Source organism: Centrocercus urophasianus, unplaced genomic scaffold (assembly GCF_019232065.1).
Source record: "Centrocercus urophasianus isolate 14NV4802_14NV808 unplaced genomic scaffold, USGS_Curo_1.0 seq_49, whole genome shotgun sequence".
In the NCBI taxonomy this organism is placed as follows: domain Eukaryota; kingdom Metazoa; phylum Chordata; class Aves; order Galliformes; family Phasianidae; genus Centrocercus; species Centrocercus urophasianus.
Window position 1 is genome coordinate 1,474,314 of NW_024885077.1, and position 22,674 is coordinate 1,496,987.

At 58.0% G+C, this 22,674-nt stretch overlaps 4 protein-coding genes across 4 annotated transcripts; 2 read left to right on the plus strand and 2 right to left on the minus strand.

The window, feature by feature from the left end:
• The first annotated feature begins 391 nt into the window (after positions 1 to 391).
• LOC122169033 (C-type lectin domain family 18 member A-like) lies at positions 392 to 3,444 on the plus strand. The gene is given in 11 exon segments (XM_042834794.1): positions 392 to 613; positions 616 to 999; positions 1,071 to 1,168; positions 1,486 to 1,607; positions 1,689 to 1,796; positions 2,314 to 2,406; positions 2,478 to 2,584; positions 2,697 to 2,826; positions 3,062 to 3,158; positions 3,232 to 3,323; positions 3,407 to 3,444. Coding segments are annotated over 11 exon segments (1,491 nt in total).
• Positions 3,445 to 4,024: 580 nt separating this feature from the next.
• LOC122169053 (RNA-binding Raly-like protein) lies at positions 4,025 to 7,029 on the plus strand. Its single transcript, XM_042834836.1, has 7 exons — positions 4,025 to 4,072; positions 5,123 to 5,201; positions 6,152 to 6,202; positions 6,309 to 6,457; positions 6,540 to 6,653; positions 6,766 to 6,914; positions 6,991 to 7,029. The coding sequence occupies exons 1-7, from the start codon at positions 4,039 to 4,041 to the stop codon at positions 7,027 to 7,029; spliced, it is 615 nt and encodes a 204-aa protein (XP_042690770.1). The 5' UTR covers positions 4,025 to 4,038.
• Positions 7,030 to 8,612: 1,583 nt separating this feature from the next.
• EXOSC6 (exosome component 6) lies at positions 8,613 to 9,447 on the minus strand. Its single transcript, XM_042834799.1, has one exon. It carries the CDS (start codon positions 9,444 to 9,446, stop codon positions 8,613 to 8,615), a length of 834 nt encoding a protein of 277 aa, XP_042690733.1. The 5' UTR covers position 9,447.
• Positions 9,448 to 9,651: 204 nt separating this feature from the next.
• On the minus strand, positions 9,652 to 22,320 carry AARS1 (alanyl-tRNA synthetase 1). Its single transcript, XM_042834835.1, has 21 exons — positions 22,306 to 22,320; positions 21,886 to 22,074; positions 20,723 to 20,911; positions 19,925 to 20,070; positions 18,948 to 19,139; positions 18,590 to 18,734; positions 17,760 to 17,905; positions 17,039 to 17,147; positions 16,801 to 16,951; positions 16,022 to 16,146; positions 15,657 to 15,801; positions 15,153 to 15,331; positions 14,595 to 14,708; positions 13,737 to 13,943; positions 12,783 to 12,967; positions 12,336 to 12,444; positions 11,994 to 12,107; positions 11,529 to 11,648; positions 11,035 to 11,121; positions 10,143 to 10,256; positions 9,652 to 9,915 (listed from the first exon to the last, which is right to left on the minus strand). Exons 2-21 carry the CDS (start codon positions 22,027 to 22,029, stop codon positions 9,730 to 9,732), a joined length of 2,907 nt encoding a protein of 968 aa, XP_042690769.1. The 5' UTR covers positions 22,030 to 22,074; positions 22,306 to 22,320; the 3' UTR covers positions 9,652 to 9,729.
• Between the last annotated feature and the right edge of the window lie 354 nt (positions 22,321 to 22,674).

Genomic DNA, 22,674 nt, shown 5'->3' on the forward strand with positions numbered 1-22,674 from the left:
AGAACCATAGAACCATAGAACCATTGAACCACAGAACCATAGCACCATAGAACCACAGAACCACAGAACCACAGAACCATAGAACCCTAGAATGGCCTGGGTTGAAAAGGACCTCAAAGATCACCTAGTTTCAACCCCCTTCCGCGGGCAGGGTCACCAACCACTAGACCATGATGACCACTCGTCCTGTCCTTGTGGTCCCCAGTCAACTTTCAATTGTCCCCAGTCGTCTTTTTGTGGTCCCCATTTGTCCCCCTGATGGTCAGACGTGCTAGTGGTCCACAGTTATCTCCTGATGATTGCCCAATGTTCTTCCTGGTGGTTCCCAGTCATCTCCCTGTGGTCCCCAGTCATTCCCTGGTAGTCCCCACTCATCCTCTACTGCTCAGTCATGTCCTAGTGGTCCTCAATCAACTCTCAGTTGTCCCAAATCATCTTACTGTGGTCTCCTGGTGGTCAACCGTGTCCTGACGGTCCCCAAACATCTCCTGGTGGTTCTCAATCATCTCCTTGTGATCCCCAGTCATCCCCTGGTCTCCAGGTACATCCAAGTGGTCCCCAGTCATCTGCCAATGACTCTGGTGGTCACCCAACATTCCCTGCTCATCTATTATAGTAGTCCCAGGTGGGGGACTACAGATGTTCCCAAACATCTCCTGGTCACCCAACATCCCTTGGTGGCCCCTACTCAATTCCTGGAGTCCTCAGGCATCCCCTGGGTGCCTCCACGATCTCCCGTTGCCCACCAGTGCCCCCAGCCCGGTGTCCCAGCAGGAGTGGAGCGAGGAGCTGGCACAGCTGGCGGTAGCGCGGGTGGCAGGCTGCCTGGAGGGCCCCGCTCCTCCTCCAGCCCCACAGCTTGGCTGGAGCGAGGCCTTGCTGCCGGTGGGTGCCGGGGGCTTCGTCGAGCTGCTGGAGCGCTGGTTTGCCGAGGGCCGACGCTACGACTATGGAGCGGCACGCTGTGCTGGTAATGCCACCTGCCGCCATTACACCCAGGTGGGATGGGGACCGGGGGGAGCAGGTGGGGGGCAGGAGGTGGCGGAGGGTGATGGTGCGCTGTCCCCTAGCTGGTGTGGGCCACTGCACGGCGGCTGGGCTGCGGCAGGCAGCTGTGTGCGGGGAGCCGGGGCCGCAGCCAGGCCTTTGCCTGCGCCTACTCACCTGGGTAAGGGGGCGTGGCCGACTGGAGGGGGCGTGGCTTTGTGCTACGAGTGGGCAGGGGCTCAGCCAATGGCCGTGTCTTTGTGCTGAGTGGGCGGGGGGGTTGTGATGAGTGGGCGTGGCTTTGTGCTATGAGCGCGTGGGTTCGGCCAATGGGAGTGGGTTCGTGTCACGAGTGGGCGGGGCTCCACCGGGTGGGTGGAGCTCAGCAGAAAGGGCGGGGTCTATTCCCTAGAAGGGGCGGGGCTTATGCTGAGTAGACGTGCCCACCCCACTGCGGGCATTGAGCTGGGGGTGCCTCCCATCTCCTTCCCTGGGCAGGGGGAACTGGGAACTGGCCGGAGCCCCCATCGCCCCCTACCAGCATGGGCCCTGGTGCTCGCTGTGCACCGCCGGCCTTTCAGGCTGCTTCAAGTCCTGGGACCACGGCGGTGGGCTCTGCGGTGAGTCCCTGCAACCCTCAACCCCTCGGCCCAGCCCTACAGCCCCCTGATGGCCGTGTGCCCCCCCATGTGTTTGCCCAGAGGTCCCCAGGAACCCGTGTCGCATGAGCTGCAGGAACGGTGCACACCTCAATGTCAGCAGCTGCCAGTGTGCCTGTGCCCCCGGCTACACCGGGCGCTTCTGCCAAGGTGAGCGGTGCCCACGGTGCCCATGGAGGACAAAGAACAAGCTGGACGCAGGCAGCGCAGGGCCTGAGTGGCCACGCAAGCCAGATCACTGTGTGTGTGGGGTGAGTGCAGTGCATAGGAGTGAGTGATGCACGTCTGTGCATGATCGATGCTGTCCATCCATGCACGGTGTGGAGCATCCATGTGCAAGCTCAATGCAGTGCACGCATGCTTGGTGCAGCCCATGCATGTGCAAAGTCAGTGCAGTGCATGCCCATGAGTGGTTGCCGCTGTGCATGCATGAGCAGAGTTGGTGCTGCGTGAGATTGGTCACTGCAGTGCATGCATGTGCGTGGCTGGTGCTGTGCATTTGCGAGCAAGATTGGTCAGTGTGTGCATGGTCAGTGCAGCGCGTGCATTTGCCTGCTTTGTGCATGGTGCATGTGCACGGCTGGGCTGCTCAGTGTGGTGTTGTGGGAAGGGACACGGCTTCAGGGCTGGCTGCCCTGCACAGCCTAATTCCCTGCTTCTTTGGCAGTGCGGTGCAGCGTGCGGTGCCTCCACGGGAAGTTCCGGCAGGAGGAGTGCTCCTGCCTCTGTGATGCTGGCTATGGCGGTGCTGAGTGCGGCAGTGAGTGGGGGCTGTGCCTGCCGGGGGGTCCCTTTGCCCCAGCACCCACCTGTGCCCCCCTGTGCCCGCAGCCAGGGTCCCATTCCCTTTCCATGCCTGCGATGTGAGGATCGACGGTGACTGCTTCACCGTTTCCCCCGAGGCTGACACATACTATGGGGCCAAAGCCAAGTGCCAGGTGAGCTGGGCCCTCCCAGAACACCTGAAACCCCATAGCTGAGTCCAGGGGTTTCAGCTGGAGAGCAGAAGAGAGATTTGAGCTGCTTGCTGACTCCTTGGCTTCCCTCTAGGAGAAAGGGGCTATGCTGGCTCAGATCAGGAACCAGAAGGTGCAGGATATCCTAGCCTTCTACCTCAGCCGCCTGGAGAGCAGCAACAGGGTGATGGACAACGACTTTGACACCTGTAACTTCTGGATTGGTGAGTCCTGTGTGCTGCTGAAGGGTGGTGCGGTGTCAGGGTGCTGGTGGACATCCCACACCTTGAATGGAAATTACACTGCCCTAGAGGACATCCCATCTCTCTAACGAACATCCCACTCTTCTCTTGGTCATCTCAACCTCCCGGTGGACATCCCACCCCCGTGATGAATATCCAACCCTTCTGATGCACATCCCACCCCACTAATGGACACCTCACCCCTCTGGCTCTCCAGGTCTCACCTACAAGACATCCAAGGCTTCGTTCCGCTGGGACACGGGAGATCCTTCTGCCTTCACCAGCTTTGCTTTTGGGCAGCCAGACAACCAGGGGTAGGTGCCCATCTCCCACGGGAGACGTGATGACCTCTGTGGCACCGCCCTGTCCCCCTCCTCTCCCACACAGGTTTGGGAACTGCGTGGAGATGCAGGCAGCAGCTGCTTTCAACTGGAACGACCAACGCTGCAAGACCCGAAACCGCTACATCTGCCAGTTCGGTGAGCGCGTGGCCACAGCCCTCGGGTCCCCCATGTGCACAGCATGCAGGCCCACGAGTACCCTGACTCCGCTTCCCATGCAGCCCAGGAGCACATCTCCCGATGGCAGCGGGCCCCCTGAGCAGGTAACTCCAGGCTGTGGGACAGATGTGGCACCGGGACCGGCAGAGAAGGGCGTGCGCTGTGTGTCAGCATCCCAAAGCTGCTCCTTGCCTCCCTCTGTCACCACCTGTGACAGCTGTTGGGGCGGGGAGATGCCCAGCCTGGGGGCGTCCAGGTGAGCTGCCAAGGGGACTGCTGGGTGACACAGACCTCGGCACGGCTCGGGGTGAAGGCTGGGCACTGCAGCTTCCTCGTGGCCGGGATAATAAAAGCCCTCTCTCCGTTTGGAAGAGCCACTCGTCCTCTTTTCTTTTCTCCCACCTGGGTCCTTCACCACCTGGATCCCGAGACCTCCAGCTCCAATAGATGAATTCAGGAGGAATTTTTCCTCCCCCAGATCCGGACACTCTGAGCTTTCCCTGCTTGGGAAACCGAGGCGCGGGGCTGTCCCCGCGCACCCCGAACGCACGCATCGCTGGGTCCGCTCGCTCCCCCCGGCGGCGCGGTGGTTCGGGCCGTTCCCCCTGTCGGATCGGCGGCCGCGTGGTACGGCCCGGGGAGGTGCGCTCGGGTCGGGGCCGCTCGGGCCGGGACCGGGGCTGAGGACGGAGCCATGAGCGCTCTGAGCGGTCGGGACGGGTGGAGGTGTGAGTACGGGGATGGGAGCGCGGGCACCGGGATGGGGATGTGGGAAATGGGCATCCGCAGCTGGGCTGTCCTCCCGTACCGGGATGCTCCCGTGTTGTCCTCCGCAGGGCAGGGTACCGGGATGTCCCCACCAACCCCCAAACCACAGATGTCCTCCCCTACGGAGGTGCTTCCCTGCTATCTGTTCCTCCCCAGCAGACAGATTTCCTCCAGGTTCGGGATGTCCATTCGTCCCAGTGCTCAGATGCTTTCTGTGTCCTGCTCCCCACCTCCCGTGGATGGGGATGCTCTCCAGCACTGGGATGTCCCCACACCATCAACCCCAGGACAGGGATGTCCTCCAGCTCTGGGATGCTCCCCTGTGCCCATTGCTCCCCAAAACAGGGATATCCTCTGCTACTGGGACATCACCGTTATCACCCAGTACAGGGACATCCTCCCAGTACCAGGATGCTCCCAGGACATGGATGTCCCCTCCAGTACTGAGATACCAGGAGCCCCAGCACGGGGCTGGTGTCCTAGGGGTGGTGGAGCCCAGCTGACCCTGATATTCTGCCCCCGAGGATGGTCCCACTGCTGTGTCACATGAGAGCAAGTGTCTACAAGCTCCCTTTGCGATGCCCTCATGTGGCTGCATGACAGGCATTGAGCTGCTGGGGGATGCTGGGGATGTGGGGCAGGTGGGGGCACACTGGAAAGCAAGCAGTGCAGCAAGCCCTATGGGAGCCATCTGCAAGCAGAAGGAATCATCTGTGGGACATCCAGGCATGGTTGGGACACCTGTGGAAAACTGGGCAGGGTGATGATAGTTGGGACACCCACGGGACAGGCAGGCATGGTAAGGTTGGTTGGGACAAGCCACCATGGGCACGGTGACGATGATGGGAAGAGAGCAGTGGGCAATTTGCAGAAAGACACCCATTTCTGGGAGCAGCAAAGCACATCTGGAGCACCTCTGGGCTGGAGCTCCTTCAGCAAGGACAGGAGCCTTCTGCTGGGGCTCGTGGGGGTTTTTCCATCGCTCACAGCCCTGCTCTTTCTCCCTGCAGATCTGGACATGGCCAGGGAGGCAAAGCCGAGCCGGGTCAGGTTGGGCCAAAAGAGGCCGTACAGCAGCAGCCTGTACCTGTGAGTGCCAGTGCATGGGCAACTTGTGCATCTGTGGGTCCCCGTGAGCAGCTCCTGGGGGGTCCCGTCTGAGCCCCAAACCCACCTCACTGAAGGGTTTGGAGGCTTCTTCTATGATTCCATGATTCTTCTACCCGTAAGAAGAGCTCCATGGTTTTTACAATGAGGTACCTTAGCGGACAGCCTGAGGGCACGGCACCCCTACAGCACCACATAGGGATGGAGACACCAGCAGCAGCAGGACGGGTCCCCATCCCTGGAGCAGGTCCCACCCCTGGGGCAGCTCCTCATCCCTGGCTCTTGGGGGTCCCTTGTTCGTGCTGGGTACTGCACGTATGGCACGTGGCCAAGAGGTGATGGCTTCAATTGTGCCAGGGGGAGAGGTTCAGGTTGGGCATTGGGAACAATTCCTTCTTGGAATGAACGCTGGCAAAGCTGCCCAGGGAGGTGGGGGAGCCCCCGTCCCTGGGGTTGTCCCAGAGCTGAGGGGATGTGGCACTGAGGGACGTGGGCAGTGGGCACGGTGGGGGCGGGCTGGGGTCGACCCTGGGGATTTTAGTGATCTTCTCCAACCTTCACGATTGTGTGATTCTATGACCCAGAGTCAGCGCTGCGCTCCGTCTCGTTAGAAAGCTTCTGGATGGAATTAATTGCTCTGCCCGTTGCCATGGCACTGGGGCCGTGCAGGGATGCGGTGCTGGCAGGGCAGGGACCGTGGTCCCAGTGGCCACCAGAATGCAGCAGCCATTGCCCATCCCATGGGATGCTCTGTGGAGCAGCTCTGGGTCGCGCTGCCAAGCAGCAGCAGCACATGGCGAGGCGGCGACTGTGCTCCAAACACAAACCCTCATCTCAGAGCCTTCTGCAGGGATGGGGACGTGTGGCAGGAAGGTGTCCCTGCCCCACGGTGCTGCACGTGCTGACTTGTTGTCCTCCATCCCCTCCTGCAGCAGCACCTGCGACCTGGACTACAACCTTTACAGGGATGACTTCCCATACCGGTGCGTGTGGGACGGTGACACGAGGGTCCTGGTATCCCCGTCCCCCACTTCTGCCCCTGAGAAGCCCCCTTAGAGCGAGTTTCTGTGCTGTTTTGTGCCCCTGCAGGGTGTATGAGTACCAGAAGATCCCACCCCTCATTAACCACATCCCCGTCAAGGCCAGGAGAACGCACGCAAGAGCAGGAGGCACAAGCAGCCCCAGCCCCCAGCACGGGGCGCGGAGCAGCGCCAGCTCCACGGGGACACGGACGAAACGTGAGTGGGACGTGGTGGCCCCGGGTACCTGCAGGGTGCTGGGTGCTGATCCCATGGGATGCTGAGGGCTCCGCTCCTACAGTGAGAGCCGAGGAGCTGCATTCCATCAAGGGGGAGCTGAGCCAGATCAAGGAGCAAGTGGACAGCCTGCTGGAGAGCCTGGAGCGCATGGACCAGCGCAGGGAGCGGCTCTCGGGTGAGGGATGCTGCCATGCACGGGACGTCTGAACCCCATGGAGACATTCCCCATTCCCTCATCCGCTCCGGGTGTTCCACATGGGCACCCTGAGCCCCTACTGTCCCTGCAGGGTGCAAGGAGAGTGAGAAGAAGAAGGCAGAGGTGGGCTCGGCATCACCAGCCCCGCTGGGCGCGGGCTCACGGGGCAAGGAGGGCAGCGGAGGGGATGGGCGCAACACGGACAGCACTGAGGAGAGCACAGACACGGAGGAGATGATGGTAAGGCGATGGCCGGCTGCTGCCAGGGCTTTGCAGGGATCAGGCTCTGGGTGCAGCCCAGGATTTCCCTTTGCAGATGAAGGCCCACGCCTCGGACCACGAGGGGAGCCAGTAGTGGGGATGCCGGAGCCCCGCAGCTCCTGCCCCATCTCTGCATCCCTTTGGAGGCTCCCGGCAGGTGCCAGGCTGGTGCCCAGTTCTTCCTGCACTCATATTCCCACCACCAGTGCCAGCAGCCCCGTGCCCTGCGTTGGCCAGCCGTGGTGAGAGAAGTCTTTGTGTTTGAGTGCCCGTTGTTTTTTTTTTTATCCCTCTTGTTTTGCTATGTAAAGAGAGAGAGTGGAGAGTGGGAGGGCAGAAGCTCCACACCCTGAAGGATCGTTAGCCCGGAGCTGAGATCTGTGGTGTCCCCGATCCTCACCTCCCCAGTGGGTAAAGCATCCCACTGACCCAGGGTTCACACCCAAGCCCTCCATCCCCTGAGCACAACACAGGCCAGATGAGCTCCCCACGCACAACAAAGCCTCCTGGGCAGCGGTGAGGACACAGATGGCCACACCGATACCAGCAGCACGGGGCACCCGGTGGTGTGGCATGGAGCCCAGCCCCCCGTCACCAGTGGGTTTCTCTTAACGGTGTCCCTAAGGACTCCCATTCTTTGCCACCATAGCGGGGATCCCCCCCTGCCACCTCTGCCTGAGGAATTTGTGCCTCCATCCCTCTCCCTACATGTCTGTGCCCCCCGTTTTGAGGTCGTCCTCCTCTTACTGGTAGGAAGTTGTTCTGTATTTCTCATTTGCTCCGGCGAAAGAGTGTATTGTGCTGGAAAGGAAAAAAAACAACCATTTGTATTTCTTTCCTCTGGTTATTTGGCTTCAGGTGTACCCCCAGTGCTGATGTTTGAATGGGGGCACAGCAGGGTCAGCCCCCAGCTCCACCCCGGAGCTTTGTGGGGATCTCAGCAGGCAGAACTCACCAGGAAAAAAACAAAACAGAACAATTTTATTGTACGAACCTAAAACAACACAACACAACCTGTCCTCCCGCCCTGGGGTGCCATAGGCAGCAGTCAATGAGGCACGAGGTGCAGGGATGTGGTGGGGGGATTTCTTGGTGTCTCTGGCAGCACCAGGTTGGGTCTCTGCTGGTACTGAGGGTGGTTTGAGGAGGCCCCAAGGGTCTCTGCTGGCAGCAGGGGCAGCTCTGGGGGTCTGTGGTGGCACTGAAAGCAGTCCAGGGGGGTCTCTGTCAGTCTCAGGTAAGCCTCTCAGATGGCACCGGGGGCAGCTTGGTGGGTCTCAATGGCAGTCCTGGGGGGCTCCAATGGTGTGAGGGGTGGCTCAGGTAAGGCCTTGGGGGTCTCTGGCAACACCAAGAGCAGCTCCAGAGGTCACCGATGGCACCGAGGGTGGCTCCAGAGGGTCGGCGATGGCACCAGCAGCGGCTCTGGGGGGCTCTGGTTGCATCAGGAGTGGCTCGAGGTCGTCGACGACATCAAGAGCAGCTCCGGGGGTCCCTGCTGGCACTCCTGGGGCGTCTCTGGCAGCGCGAGGGGCGGCTCACACAAACCCACCGGGCTCAGCGTCACCATGCGCCGTTCATGGGGTCTCCGGTGGCACCAACGGCGGCTCCCGGGGGACTCCGGCACCACCACGTCCGCCCCCAGCCGCGTTCCGGAGCTCCCCGAGGCCCCGCACCTCACGCCCCGTCCCGGCGCCGCGCGGCGCGCAGCAGGCAGTGCCGCAGCACGGGGTAAAGGCGCTGGCAGCCCTCCACGCCCAGCCGCAGCGCCGCCGCCCAGCCCTCGGGCTCCCCCCCGCGGCCGCCGCCCAGCACCGCCGACACCTGGTTGAGGGCGGGCAACAGCGCCACCGTCAGGCGGGCGGCGGAACCGCGCTCCTCGGCCTCCCCGGGCTGCAGCAGCCACGGCCCCGCCGCGGAACCGTCGCGGTCGCCGGGCGGCGGGCGGCACAGCGCGCAGCCCACGGCCAAATCGTACATCTCCACCCCCGCGTCGGCCAACGCGAGGGACGCGGCGCTGACAGCGGCGGCCAGGGCCGAGCCGCCGTCCTGCAGCAGCAACGCGCTGACGACCAGCCTCGCCCGCGGGTACCGGGACAGCCGCACCGCCGGCTCCAACGCCTCCCGCAGCGCCGCCGCCGCTTCCCGCTCCGCCTCCCGCTCCGCCGCCCCCCCGGGTCTGGGCCGGGCCCCGCGGGCGCAGAAAGGAGCCCGGCGGAAATCGCACAGCAGCCGCCCCGCTCCCACCGCCCCCCCCGGCTCGGCCGCCTCCCGCGGTCCCCAGGCGGCGCACAGCACCTTCGTGCCGCCGCTCAGCTCCACGTACGCGGAGCCTTCCGCCTGGCTCAGCAGCCCCGCGCGGGCGAACAGCGGCCGAAGCGCGCAGGGATCCCGCGGCGCCGCTCCGCTCTCCTCGTCCTCCTCTCCTCCTCCGTCGCGGGGCTGCGCCGCCCAAAGCTCCGGCGGCCGCGAGTCCTCCGGGCCGTGCAGGCGGCGGTGATCCAGCGGCATGGCGGGGGAAGCGGGCGCGGAGGGAGGAGGAGCCCCGGCCGCTCCGCTCCGCCCTCGGTCGGCCCCCCCGGGCAGCTCCGCAGCGCCTGCGTTCGTTGAGCGGCCGAGGGGGAGAAGGAAGAGCGGTCGGGGGTGGCACAGCCGCCCAGGGAGGGACAGCGCAGCGCCGATGGTCAGGCTGGATGAGCTTAGTGCCCCTTCGGACTTGATTGATTCTATGATTTATTGGAGGCGGGGCTCATACAGCAAAGCAGGGGGAAGGAGAGGGGACGTGGCGTTCCAGTCAGTTTTTCAGCTCCCCCAGGTGCAGCCTGGCAAAGTCCGTGGCCAGGCGGAGAGCCTCCTGCAGGCAGCCCACGTTCTTTCCTGTGGCTTGTGCGGAGATGTCCTTCCCTCCACCTTTGCCATCCATCAGAGCAGAAACCTCCTGCACCCACTGGTTGGCCTTCAGGCCCTTCTGCGCTGTCTCCTGGAGAGGAAAAGAAGGGAAAAAAGGAGCTCGACCTCCAGCCCGGTGGCAGCGAGGGATGCTCTTTCATACACAGCTCCTGAGCCCCAGCTCTCCCCTCTCCCCTCCTGCTCCATGCCCCGGCAGCACCACAGAGCTGTGGCTCTCATCCACCACGGCGATGTGGTCGCATTGTATGAGACTCATCTTTCTGCCACTGAGAAAGGCACAGCAGCACCCACACTGACCTGGGGCACCTGGCACAGACAAGTGATCCTGCCCGCTTCGTTATCCACAGCAAAGAGCATGGTGGCAGTCTGGGGGGAGTGAGTCTTGAAGAGCTTCAGCGATTCGTTCAGGGCCTGCAGGAGGAACAAGGCACAGTGGCTCACCTTCCACCACTCCAGCCCAGCTGAGAGCATCACAGAGATGGGGACAGCCATGGAGGAGTATGAAACAGCACCAGATCAAGCTCCCAAAGTGGAAGTTGAAATAGGGCATTACAGCGTGGCTGTTCCAACATTTAAGCCCTGCACTTTGTTGCAATGACTCCTTTGGGATGAGTCTCACCTGGAATCCAATGCCATTTCCGTAGAGGAAATTCTCACCACACAGAATCACAGAATGGCCAGGGTTGGAAGGGACCTCGAGGATCACGAAGCTCCAACCCCCTGCCACACGCAGGGCCACCAGCCTCCACACTTAATGCTACACCAGGCTGCCCAGGGCCCCATCCAACCTGGCCTTGAACACCTCCAGGGATGGATGGGGCATCACAGCCTCTCTGGGCAGCTGTTCCAGCACCTCACCACTCTCATAGTACAGAACTTCCCCCTGACATCCAACCTCAATCTGCCCTCCCTCAACTTCAAACCATTTCTTGTCCTGCTGTTATCTGCCCTTTCAAAGGGTTGACCAGGTTTGAAAGCTCAGGGAATGGTTCAGACCCACCCACCCATGCAAACCCATTTGTTAGTCCAGGAGCTGGGACACATGGCACACTACAGACATGTTCTCTCTCTTCCTCATGTCCTCCTCAGAGCTGGCAGCTGGCCTAATGCCTCTGTAACACAGCACTGTCTCCAAGAGCAAATAGAGCCCCCCCAGTTGCCCTTCAGGCACAATCAGACCTTCCCATACCTTTGCTGAGGCCCCATTTTCCATTTCCATGATGACTAGTGGCTGGTTAGGGTGACTCTCAATGACTTGCTTTGTCTTTTCCAGTACCTGAGGACAAACAGTGCACGTGGATACAAGAACCACCCAGACCAGAGTTCCCTGCAGGCAGAGGCCCCTCAAGTGTCCCAGCACACCCACAGCCCAGCCTCAGGCAGTCCCACACTGCAGTGCTAGGAAAAAAAAGCCAACCACACACTCAGAGGAGGGTATGCATTCTGCAAGGCAGCAACAGTGATGTGCGTGGTTCCTCTTCCAGAAAAATCCAATGGGAACCGAAGGAAGACCCAGGCACCAGCCTTACCCTGCACCCAGCTTCAGAAGCATCCCATCTTGCAAGGAACAAAGCACAGAAGGAGCCACAGCTCAGCTCCCTTTTGCAGTGTGCAAAACTGGAGCTCCCAGTACGGCCCCCAGCAGCCCTCCCATGCTGTCTTTTACCCCCAGCCAGGGCTCACTCGTTTCTGGATGTCAGCTTTGCTTGCACGGTCCAGGTCATCCATAACCTTCTTCAGTGCTTTAACAGCTTCTCTCAGCTCATCTTTCTGCCACTGTGGGATAACAGCAGTGGCCAGCATCTGCAAAACAGGACAAGGGAGGGTTAAGGGTGTGGGTGCCCATGGCAGAAGGCAGGGCATGGTGCACTGCATTCGTGAACCTCAAAGTGATTGAGCTCCCCTGTCCCACTATCCAGCAAGCTCAGGTGTGAGCTGCAAACCCAAAGAACACAGGGCTGAGACCTCTGTTGAGCTTGTGTCCTACAAGAGTGTTGGCACAAGACTTAAATTCACCAATTAACCCCACGAGAGTAACCAAGACAAAGAGGACCCAGAGGAGGAGACAGAGAAGAAGGAAACAGCCTGGGCTTCATTAATAACTCCCAGTGCCAGCAAGTAAGGTCCCAGCGCTGCTGCCACCCTCACCTCACTGAGGTCTGTGATCTCCTTCTGCACATCCTTGTTGGGAGCTGTCTGGACCTTCACCTTGGCATCCAGGGCTGACAGCAATTTCTTGAGGCTCTCTACCTTCCTGAGGGCCTGGCAGAACACAGTTTGAGTCACGTCACGCAGGGGGAGCTACCAGGCCACCCCCAAAAGAAGCGTCAGGAAGGCAGCAGCACCAGGCACAGAGCTCAGTGACCCCCAGGAAAGCAGCAGAGCCAATGCAGGCAGTGCTTGCCCAGAGCCACATTCTGGCTGCACCCTCCCTTGCCAGAAGGACTGCCAAGATCCTCCCAGAAGAGAACAACTCCTGCCTGCCCTTACCTTCCGAGCTTCAGCCCCAGTGACTGCCACTATCCTCCGGATGCCTTTAGCAATGGCTTCTTCTGAAACAATCACAAAGGGCCCAGCATGGCCAGAGTTCTGCAGGTGCCTTAAGAAAGAACCCAGAAAGAGACCCACAACAAGAGAGAGTTAGCAGACCAGTCCGCTTCTCATCTCAGCAGGATTCAGCATGGAAACCAGGAAACCACCCTGCCAGGGAGAAGTAGCAAGGGACAGACAGAAAACCCAACCTTGCCACTAAGAGCTTAAGAGTGAGAGAAGGGTGGCAAGCACCAGTGCTGTCAGACACTGCGTGGGGGCAGCGACAGCACGCAGGCAGTTTCCTCGCCCAGCACACAACCACATTACAGCCCTCAGAAGCTCAGGCTTCACAGGGGCTGCTTTCCCCCCCCCCCGCCACCTTCCCTGGTCCCTCCAGATACTCACGTCCCTCCGCAGAACTCGATGGAAGTGATGGAGCCTGCAGGGCCGGAGGGGTCGGCCAGCAGCTCCTCCACAGGGATGCCAATAGAGACCACACGGACAGGATCGGGGTAGGTCTCATCAAAAACTGCCCGCAGCCCTTGGATGGCTTTGGCTGCTGCGAGAGGGCAGTCCCTGGCATACACAGTCTGCAGAGCAAAGGAAAAGCATGCAGGTGAGAGCTGGTCCTGTCAGAGGCGACCGAGGGCCTGCGCTTCCATCCTGACTTCCTCTGAAAGATCCTAAATGGGATCTAAAAGCTCCACCTGACCTGGGGTTGGTTGAGCTGCAGGGATCCCGGTGTAACTGACAGATCTTCTAAACTGCTCTACTAAGCTTCTTGGCAGCTGCAGACAGTGTGACACTAGCACAGGCAAGGAACCATTCCAAGCTGGACAGGGCTTGGAAGGAAGGAACAGATGAACGTACATGGAATTTTCCCCACTCAAAACCCCCTGAAGCAATGCAAATCTGCACAGTGCAGCACCAGCAGCTCAGAAGCACCGAGCCACACTTCCAGCATCCCAGGCCATCCAAAAACTTCACTTACAGTATCTTTTTCACAAGCATACATATACCAGCCAAACCCAAGCATTAAAGAGACAGGGAGATGGTCCCTCCACGAAAGGTTGGTGGGAAGAGGTGACAACCAAGGAATGAGTTTTCCTCTCTGTCCTCACACAATGGGGAAATGGCAACATAAGAAGCTCTTATCCACGTTACACCTCACACACAGCTCAGCTCCAAGGAGGGGTGTGCAAGGGATTCAAGCCAGACTCCTACTGAAAGCTGGTGCCTCAGCTGTCCACCAAGCCCAGTTCAGACACTGCAGTGCACAGATCCACCAGGAAAAGGGCAGGATTCTTCCTGGAGAATGGGGCCAGCAAACTAGCTGACCCCTCCAGCTGACCAACCCACCTTTGCCTCCTCGATCATCTGGTTGGCGATGCCTTCAACTTTCTTGATCTCCTGTGTGGACAAGGCTCCCTTGGCTGTGAAGTCAAACCTCAGCCTGTCTGGTGCCACCAGCGACCCTCTCTGGTCTGCTTCTCCCAGCACTGAGCGCAGGGCGAAGTTGAGGATGTGGGTGGCTGTGTGGTTGCTCATGACCGGTCTCCGCCTGGTCTGATGGAGAAAGGCCTTGTTAGATGGGTCTGCACAGCCAGGATCACCTCCAGCTGTGGAGGTACAGGCTGATGTGCTGCTTCACCAGAAATAACTTGCTGCCTTGGAGCCTCAGCTATAGGAGCAGGATATTCCCCTCTATGTTTGTACACAGCTTTTCCCTGCCTGTCCCTCTGCCTGGGCTTTTCTGGAGAGGCCAGGGATAAAGCAGTATGCCTGTCCCTGCAACACGCCTTCTCTCTTGCTCCAGAGGTGCCTCTAAAGACAAGGGAAACACATTTTGCAGACTGGGCTCCATTCAGCAGGCTCAGCCTGCTGGAGCAATGCCTTGAGAAAGGCAGACAGCCCAGGCTCTCCACTGTCATCAGCAACACAGTGGTGCTGCACATGCATTCCATCCCCCTGCTCAGGGCCAAAGGTGTGGTCCTGCTCAGGTCAGCAAAGCCTGGAGTGTGGCTGAGCCAGCAGTGTTATCTGCCTCATGGAAGGGGAAGCCAGATCCCAGAAGGAGAGGCCCTGACTCAGCTTACCTGAACCATGCAGGGAGAGCAGGACCTGACCTCCAGGCCTCCAAAGCAGCAGCCAAGCTGCTCCACAGGAAGGAGAAAAGGGCCAAGAGACAAAGCCACGTTACGCCATGCCTTAACTCACCTCATCGATTGACAGGTGGACCTGGTCTCCCACCTTCAAACTTCCATACAGAGTCCCTATGTGAAGTACATAACCTCCTCGGACCTGCACATTCTTCACAGTGAATTCAGTTTTCTGTGCAAAGAGGAAAACACACCCAATAAGGGGAGTGACAGATCAAGGGAGATGCACTGTCCTGCCCAAAGCCCCGAGCTGCAGCTGGAAAGGTGTAAGTGAGAGCTGGAGTGGTGTGTGGGATATGGGAAAGCAAGATGCCCCATGCAGAGCTGAAAGAGGTCCCCACCTCAGCTTAAAAGCACAGCCACCCCAGCATCACCACCGCAGGCACCATGGCCCAGCAACAGCCTGATGCTGCAGCAGAGTTCAGTGCAACCTCCCAAGCAAGAAGAACCAACTCCAGCACATTTGTGCCATCCTGCACCCCAAAAAGGAAACCTGTGCAGGTCATGACCCAAGACAGGAGATCGCTGGAGCTGACTTGGCCCCTTCTCCTCTGCACCCAGCTGTCTGGGCTGCAGGTGAGGCTGAGACTAGTGAAAGGCTCTCAGGCAGACTCACATCCTCCCTGCTGTCGTCGTCCTTCACCATGTAGCCCTGGTCATAGATCTGCCCACCCTGCTCAGCATAGAAGCAGGTCCGGTCAAGCACTATCCCACATTCCTGGCCAGTGGACACCTCCTCCACAAACTTCTTCTCCCTGCGGATGGCTTTCACTGTGGCCACAAGGCTCCCAAAATCTGTCACCGAAGACAATAGGCAATGTCAGTGAAACAAGACACTATTTGGGAGCAGAACATCATTCACAGCAACACTTCCCAGCCAATGCAGGAGCTACAGTTCCAGGGGGTATGAAGGAAGAACTACAGCAGTACTGGATAAGATGATTTTCTTCAGTGTTCTGTCCCTTCCTTGCACAACTATTCCCCTGCACACATTTCCAGTCCCACCCAGGAAAGATGAACCCAGAGGGGACCTCGTTAAGTCAGATGCCCCAGGAAGGCAAAGCAGCTCCTCCCAGGGAGATGTGGGAGGAAAGGTGATTCTGAGAGGGCTTTTTCATACCGTAGGTACCACTGGGATCTGAGGTATAACCATATTTTGGCGAGTCATCTGTCACCTCCAGCCCTCGGGCCCTGAGTTCTTCGATGGCATAGATGTCCAGCATGAGGAGGTCCTCCCCTCCGGCACCCTTGCCCTGGGACTTGAGCTGCCAACGACAAGAACCAAAGCTTAAGAAAACCCAACCGTGGCACTGCTGGATGACAGCTCTGATCTTGTGCCCTGATCTTTCCCAAAGCTCTTAGGAAAGCTTCCCAAAGTGCTCCAGGCCCCTGGAGAAAGGAGCATGAGCTCACAGCTGCAGATTAAAACAAAGGGAGCCCTCCGTGCCCGCTCTCAGATCAGCCACCCCTGGTGCTGTGGTCTACCTGCGCGTTCTTCCGCTCCTCCTCAAAGCCCTCCATGTCCACAACAAGGCCTTTCTCCTCTGCTATCAGCCCAGTGAGATCCACAGGGAAACCGTAAGTGTCATACAGCAGCCAGGCAGTATCACCTGCATGGAAAAAGCAGACAGTTCAGCACTCCTGCTCCACAGATACTGCTCCTCAACGAGCTTTGCATCACAGCAGGACAATGAACAGGTCTGGCTGACACAAGCACCTAAGAGTCTCCTCACTAACAGTCTCCTGGGCACAGAGATCACACACAGAGATCACACGCCACGTTGTGTCTGTGCAGCTCAGAGACCCGAGCAAGGGAACGCAGGACAAAGAAGACAGCAGTGATCTGCTGACTCTTCTCTTGTCATCAGTGATAGGACCAGAGGGAATGGTTTCAAGCTACAGCAGGGGAGATTCAGGCTGGACATGAGGAAGTATTACTTTTCAGAAAGGGTGGTCAGGCACTGGAATGGATGCCCAGGGAGGTGGTGGAGTCACCGAGCCTGGGGGTGTTCAAGGAAAGGCTGGATGTTGTGTTGAGGGACGTGGTTCAGTGGGAGCTATTGGGGATAGGTGAACGGTTGGACTGGATGAGCTTTTAGGTCTTTTCCAAGCTTGGTGATTCTATGATTCTATGGTTCTATGACTCCAGCTCTGCCCCCTACACTTTCCACCAACACCCAATTCCCAGCCCAGCTCGGCCCTCAGGCCCATTTATTCCACGATAAATGACTTTTGGTGCCTCCAAACTGAAGCCACGGCCTCACCAGGGATGGTTTTACTGTCGCCCATGCTCTGGATCTTCCTGTCCAGGATGCGACGTCCTCTGCTGAGCGTTTTCAGGAACTGATCCTCTTCTTCATTGATAATGTCCTTCACCATATCCGGGTCCTTTTTCAGCTCAGGAAAGGCATCTCCCTGCACACCCAAGAGGATTCAGCACGGAGATGTGCACACCTCAGCAGACGACGCCATCAGACGCAGCGGAGCGGGGCAAGAACTTACCAGGGACTGCACCACGACGTCCACCAGCGTGGCAAAGAAGCCCTTGGGGGCACTGAGCTTCTCGTGGGAGTAACGCACGGCTCGGCGCAGGATCCGCCTCAGCACATAGCTAGGAAATACCATCCCAGGATGGTTTGGGTTGGAACGGACCTTAAAGATCATCTACTTTCAACCCCTCTGCCGTAAGCAGGGCTGCCAACCACTGTATCAAGCTGCCCAGGGCCCCACATAAGCTGGCCTTGATGTTAGGGATGGGGCATCCACACCACCTGTGGGCAGCCAGTGTCAGGGTCTTGCTGCCCCCTCAGTGATAAAACAGCAGAGCCCCTCAATGCAAGTGTCACACCTCTGATTTGTTCTCAAAGGCTGCACCAGGGATCCTGCCCCGTCCTCAGCCCCACGGCTCAGATGTGCTGTGTGCTCGAGTCAGTCCTGAGTCCAGCAGTACCCACGGCACATCCCCTCGGCCCAATTGCTTTTCTGACAGCAGTACTGCACTCAGCAAGCTTTTATGCCTACCAGTCCACAGCAGTCTTCTCTGTAGGAGTCATGAGAATGCTCAGACCTCTATGGCCTGGCTTTTCAGGTGGACCTTGCCCCAAGGACTCGAATACACTGAACTAATGCTTTGCTACCCACTGAATTCAGACCTCCCAGAGACACACCAGATCCTGCACTGAACAGAACGGACACAGCAGCCCTGCAGCAGCTCCCTCCTTACCCTCTGCCAGTGTTGTCAGGTCTGCCACCATCAGAGAGGGCCAGTGTGATGGTCCGTGCGTGGTCTGCCAGCACACGGTATGCCATGTCTATGCCATCAGCATCCTCAGCACCAACCTGCCCCATGTATGGCCTGGCACCCGTGCCCTGCGTGGGGAGAACGCAGGGATCAGCAGCAAGGCAGAACAACAGGGAAGCACCTCAGAAAGCCAAACTCATCCCACAGGGATGGCACACTCCTCTGGGAAGGAGGGAGTGGGGGAAGACAGAGAGCTCTGCACAGCGCCTGCGTTCTCAGGGCTGAAGGACATCAAGGAGCAGAGGGAGGTAAAGGCAGCTTAATCCACCACTGAGACCAGGACAGAAGAGGGAGGGAGAGAGACACATCGTAATGGGAATCAAGAGGGAAAACATCTGTTTTGCACACTGGCTGATAGACTCTGGTCTGACATACATTGCCCAGCCAAGAAACCTTTCAAATTCTACCAGGAGGGAGAGGGTCCCAGCTTCCCTGTTTCAGGGTGTTTCTAGCTGTACCCGAGAGAACACTGCTGTAACAAAGCAGTGCCTGCATGTGGTTTGCTAGAAACACCTGGGAAAGCTGCACTACTCCTGCCCCTTGTTCTCCTTGGGAAATATCCCCCAAGGCAGTAATTACTGGGCCAGCCAGAGCTCCTACCCTCAGCAAAGTACAAACCCACGGGGCTGGCAGTAACTGGGAAAACAGAGACCTGCAGATACAACCATTCCAACCTGACCTGCCCCACACATCTCCCCAGGGATCCAGGCAATGGATGCAGTGAGATCAGGCTCAGATTCCTCAGTTTGTACCTTCTGGATGGCTTCAAAGTAAGGAAGGAAAAGGTCGGTGTCATAGTTGGACATCTTGTTCTGCAGCACGGAAACCAGTCGTTCCAAACCCATCCCAGTGTCAATACTTTTCTTGGGAAGAGGTTTCAGGCTCCCATCGGCTTCCCTGCCCAGACACAGAAAGAAAGACAAGCTGTCATAGATGGAGGCAGTGAAGCAAGACCAGAATTCAGCTTGCTACAGCGTCCAAATTGCTGAAGATCTTTGCAGGTATAGGAAGAAGGTCCCAGCAAACAGCAAAGCAGTACAGAAACACCTGGGTTAGAGCACTGGGAACGCAGCCAAGCAGCTGCTGCACTGGGGAGCAGCTCTCGCTCACCTGTTGAACTGTATGAACACCAGATTCCAGATCTCCAGGACGTTGGGGTCATCCTGGTTGACCAGGTGTGAAGCATCTCTGTCCCCAATCCGGTCATAGTGGATCTCGCTGCAAGGGCCACAGGGGCCTGTGTCCCCCATCTCCCAGAAGTTATCCTTCATATTGCCAGGCAGAATCCTGCTCTCAGCCAGCCTGTAACAAGAAGCTCCTACTGAACAAGAGACTTACAGCAAGGCAGGAGGTCGCCCAACTGTGAGGGAGTCTCAACAGAGAGCTCTCAGCCCATTCCTTCTCTGGATCAACCTGCCTCTGACAATTCAAGAATCTAACTTTTAAGATTTAACCTCCCCTCTGAGGAGTACCGGCTGGAAGGCAGACATGGACACAGCACCCCACCAAAGCTGCCACTGAGAACACGGGTGCATCTTTGACATCAACACAAGCAAGAGTAGGACTGGAGAGGACAAGACTGAGTGGGAAACTGAGGGTTAGAGAGGGCTCGAAACAGAATCAGACTGAGGCTGAAGGAGCACATCCCCAAGCAGAGACCAAGGGGAAGGGATGAATGACCTGCTAACATACTTGATCCACCGACTGCGAGTGCTGGGAGGAGAAGAAAAGCAAACAGATCACAACCAGGTTTGCCTGCTTTCCCTGAACAGCATCTTAACTGCTGTCACACAGACAGATCATCGATCTGACACAGCAGGGCACTTCTTATGTTCTTAAGCTCATAAAGGAGATTTTGCAAAGAAAACTCCAGGGCTTGACCTGAGTCTCAGCCTCTTCCATCTAGTATCAGTGCTTCCTCGTGGCTTTGCAGCTCTACCACCCTGCAAACATTATTGGGGATGCTTCTGTTTTTCAAAACCTCCTGCTGTAAGCGCTCTGCCTCAGCACACGGCGCCTTTCTCTGATGAAAGGCAGATGGCAGCTGTTCATCACAACACAAAGCTTTCTCAGTTAAAGGCCCTCACCCCAAATCCAGCCAGATCTGCTTGCACTCCAGGTCTGGCTGCAGTCCTGCAGCCTCATTTCCACCAAAGTAAGTGACGTAGAGTCTCTCTGCAGGGATGCCAAACTCCTTGGTGAGAAGGTCCAGTGCCAGTTTACATGCAAGTTCCTGCAGAAGGAAAGAGGAGCTGAGTATGTGAGTGCAAACAGGCCTTCTCTTCAGCATGCAGTACCTGCTCAGCTAGAGTACTGGCTGACTAGGATCTACCCAGAGTATCATTCAAACATGCAGTCTCTCCTGGGGTCCTCCTGTACTACCAGCCCTAACTGGACCAGGACAGCTATCTAAGAAACAATCCAGAGCTCTCAGACCTTTGGCATAAGAAATAAGAAAACCAGTACATGTAGCAAACAAGTCACACAACACACCTTACATAGCTTTGCAGGTGAAATCAAATTAAAGCCTATAATCCTCAGCAAAAAAACATAAAAAAGCCTTTGAAATCTGCTGATAATGCTGCATTCTTCATAATCCCTTCATAATATGAATCTCACTCAAGCAAGAAGCTTTTGAATATTGCTATTTTATGACCACAGCACCAGGACAGCCACTAAAACTTCTACCTGAAGACTTCAAACTGCCATCATTAATACAATATAATCAGTTTTGTAAATCTTCAGTAATTTATCACAAAATGCTCTGCAGAGCTTGGGGGAGCCAAGTGTACCTTAGGAGCCCCTCTGTGCCAGAACAGCCTCCTTCCCCTTGGCAAACACTCTGCTGAGCTCACAGAGATGTGTTTCAGCTCAGCCTGTTTTACCTTGAAGTAATCCCCAAAGGACCAGGAGCCCAACATCTCGAAGAAAGTGTGGTGGTAGACATCCTTCCCCACATCATCCAGGTCGTTGTGCTTGCCCCCAGCTCGGATGCACTTCTGAGTGTTGGTGGCTCTGCTCAGCTTAGCCAGCGGGTGCGAGGGGTCGATGGTGTTGAGGAAGATGGGTTTGAACTGAGGGGAAAGAAAAAAGAGGAAATGAGGAAGGCACTCAGGGCCTGGTTTTAGATGTTAAAAGCAACGGCAAGGCGTTGAGTATCTTCTGCATCATGGCACTGCTGGCCTGGATGTCTCAGAGACAGCCTTCAGTCTGCTGCATGCGAGGAGGATGCAGCACCCAGCACACGTGGCTGGAGCACAGCAAGCCCCAGAACTTCCAAAGGGACTGAAAACAGCCAGATTCCCAATTGCCAAAAGACGAGGAAAACTCCAGAAAAACCACTCCAGCAGCCTAGCTCCAACTGCTCCCTAGAGATGCTGGTGGTCATTTGTGCCAGCATTCTCTCTGCAACTATTTGCAGTGCTAGCTGTGCTCCAAAGGGTCAAGGAGGGCAGACTGGCAGCGCTCCCATCTCTGCACTGTCAGCCCTGGAGGCACAGAAACCTCTCCTGCCAACTCTGCAATAGCACTCCTGCGGATGCAACAGTCACCTCTTTGTGACCAGAGATGGAGAACACAATGCTAATTTCCCACACAACCAGCAGAAGGCTCTGCTAGTTACTTGGTGTTTGAGAACACTTCAGGCTGCAAGCAGCCAAATACAAACCTCATTTCAGTGAAACCAGAGCAATGGGAAACCAGCTCTGCTCGGGGAGCAGGCACTGATGGGTGAAGGGAGAACTGAACCTCCTGCAAGGTGAACTCAAGCACAGCTGGAAAGAAGTCAGCTAAGAAAAGATGGGTAAACACACTGAGGTTTTAAACTCTGCTTCACAGCACCACAGTTTGAGTTGGAAGAGGCCATTAAAGGCCATCCAGTCCAACCCCACTGCAATGAATGGGGACACCTGCAGCTCACCACGTTGCTCATTTGTTGTTTTACAAACAACTGATGAGCTCTGTTGTTTATTAGGAAGGAACGGGCAACTCCAAAGGCTCTGCAAACAGCTCCCTGGTGCAGCTGCAAGGAGCAGAGTTGGGATCCTACCTGGTTCATACCGGCATTAGCGAACAGCAGCGTGGGGTCATCCAGAGGGATGGTGGAAGAGGAGTGCACGTAGGTGTGCCCGTTCTCCTTGAAGAAGTCAATGAATCGCTGCCGGATCTGGCTCGCTGTCAGCGCGGACTCCATCCCGAGGCTGCGGGTCCGAAGCAGGCAGGACGGAACGGGGCAGGGCTGGTGCAGAACGAGGGGACGAGCGCAGGGCGAGGCTCTCAGACGCCACCGCCTTCATCACCCCCCACGATACCGGCCCAACCCCAGCATCCTCGAGCCGCCTTCAGGCAGCTTTTCCCCTGCCTCAGCCCCGGCAGGCCGCCAGAGCCAGGCTCCAGGCTCCGGTGCTTCCCTCGGCCCCCGCGGCGCTACCCGGCCCCGTGCCCGCGGCCCCCGCCCGACCCGGCCTACCTCGCCGGGCACCGCCGCCCCTCGCTCCGCACACCCGGCCCGGCCGCCGCAGCACCCGCAAAGCAGGGCGCCGGCCGCCGATTGGCTGCGTGAGCCGTCGCTCAGCGGAAGCCCCGCCCACCAGACGTCTCCCGGCCGAGGGGAAGGACGCGCGCTGGCTGATGCAATGGTGGGACGCGACGGTCACGTGACGCAGGCTGGGCGAAGCCGGGCTGGGAGCCGCCATTTTAAGGGCGCCGCGCTGGGCTGAATGGAGGGGTTGGAGTTTGGCAGCGCTTGGCCGCCCAGGTTCAGCCAGGCGGGGCGCTCAAACTGATGAGCTTTCAATAAGCAGCACAGCAGTGACCCGACCTGAAGCCACCTTGGCAC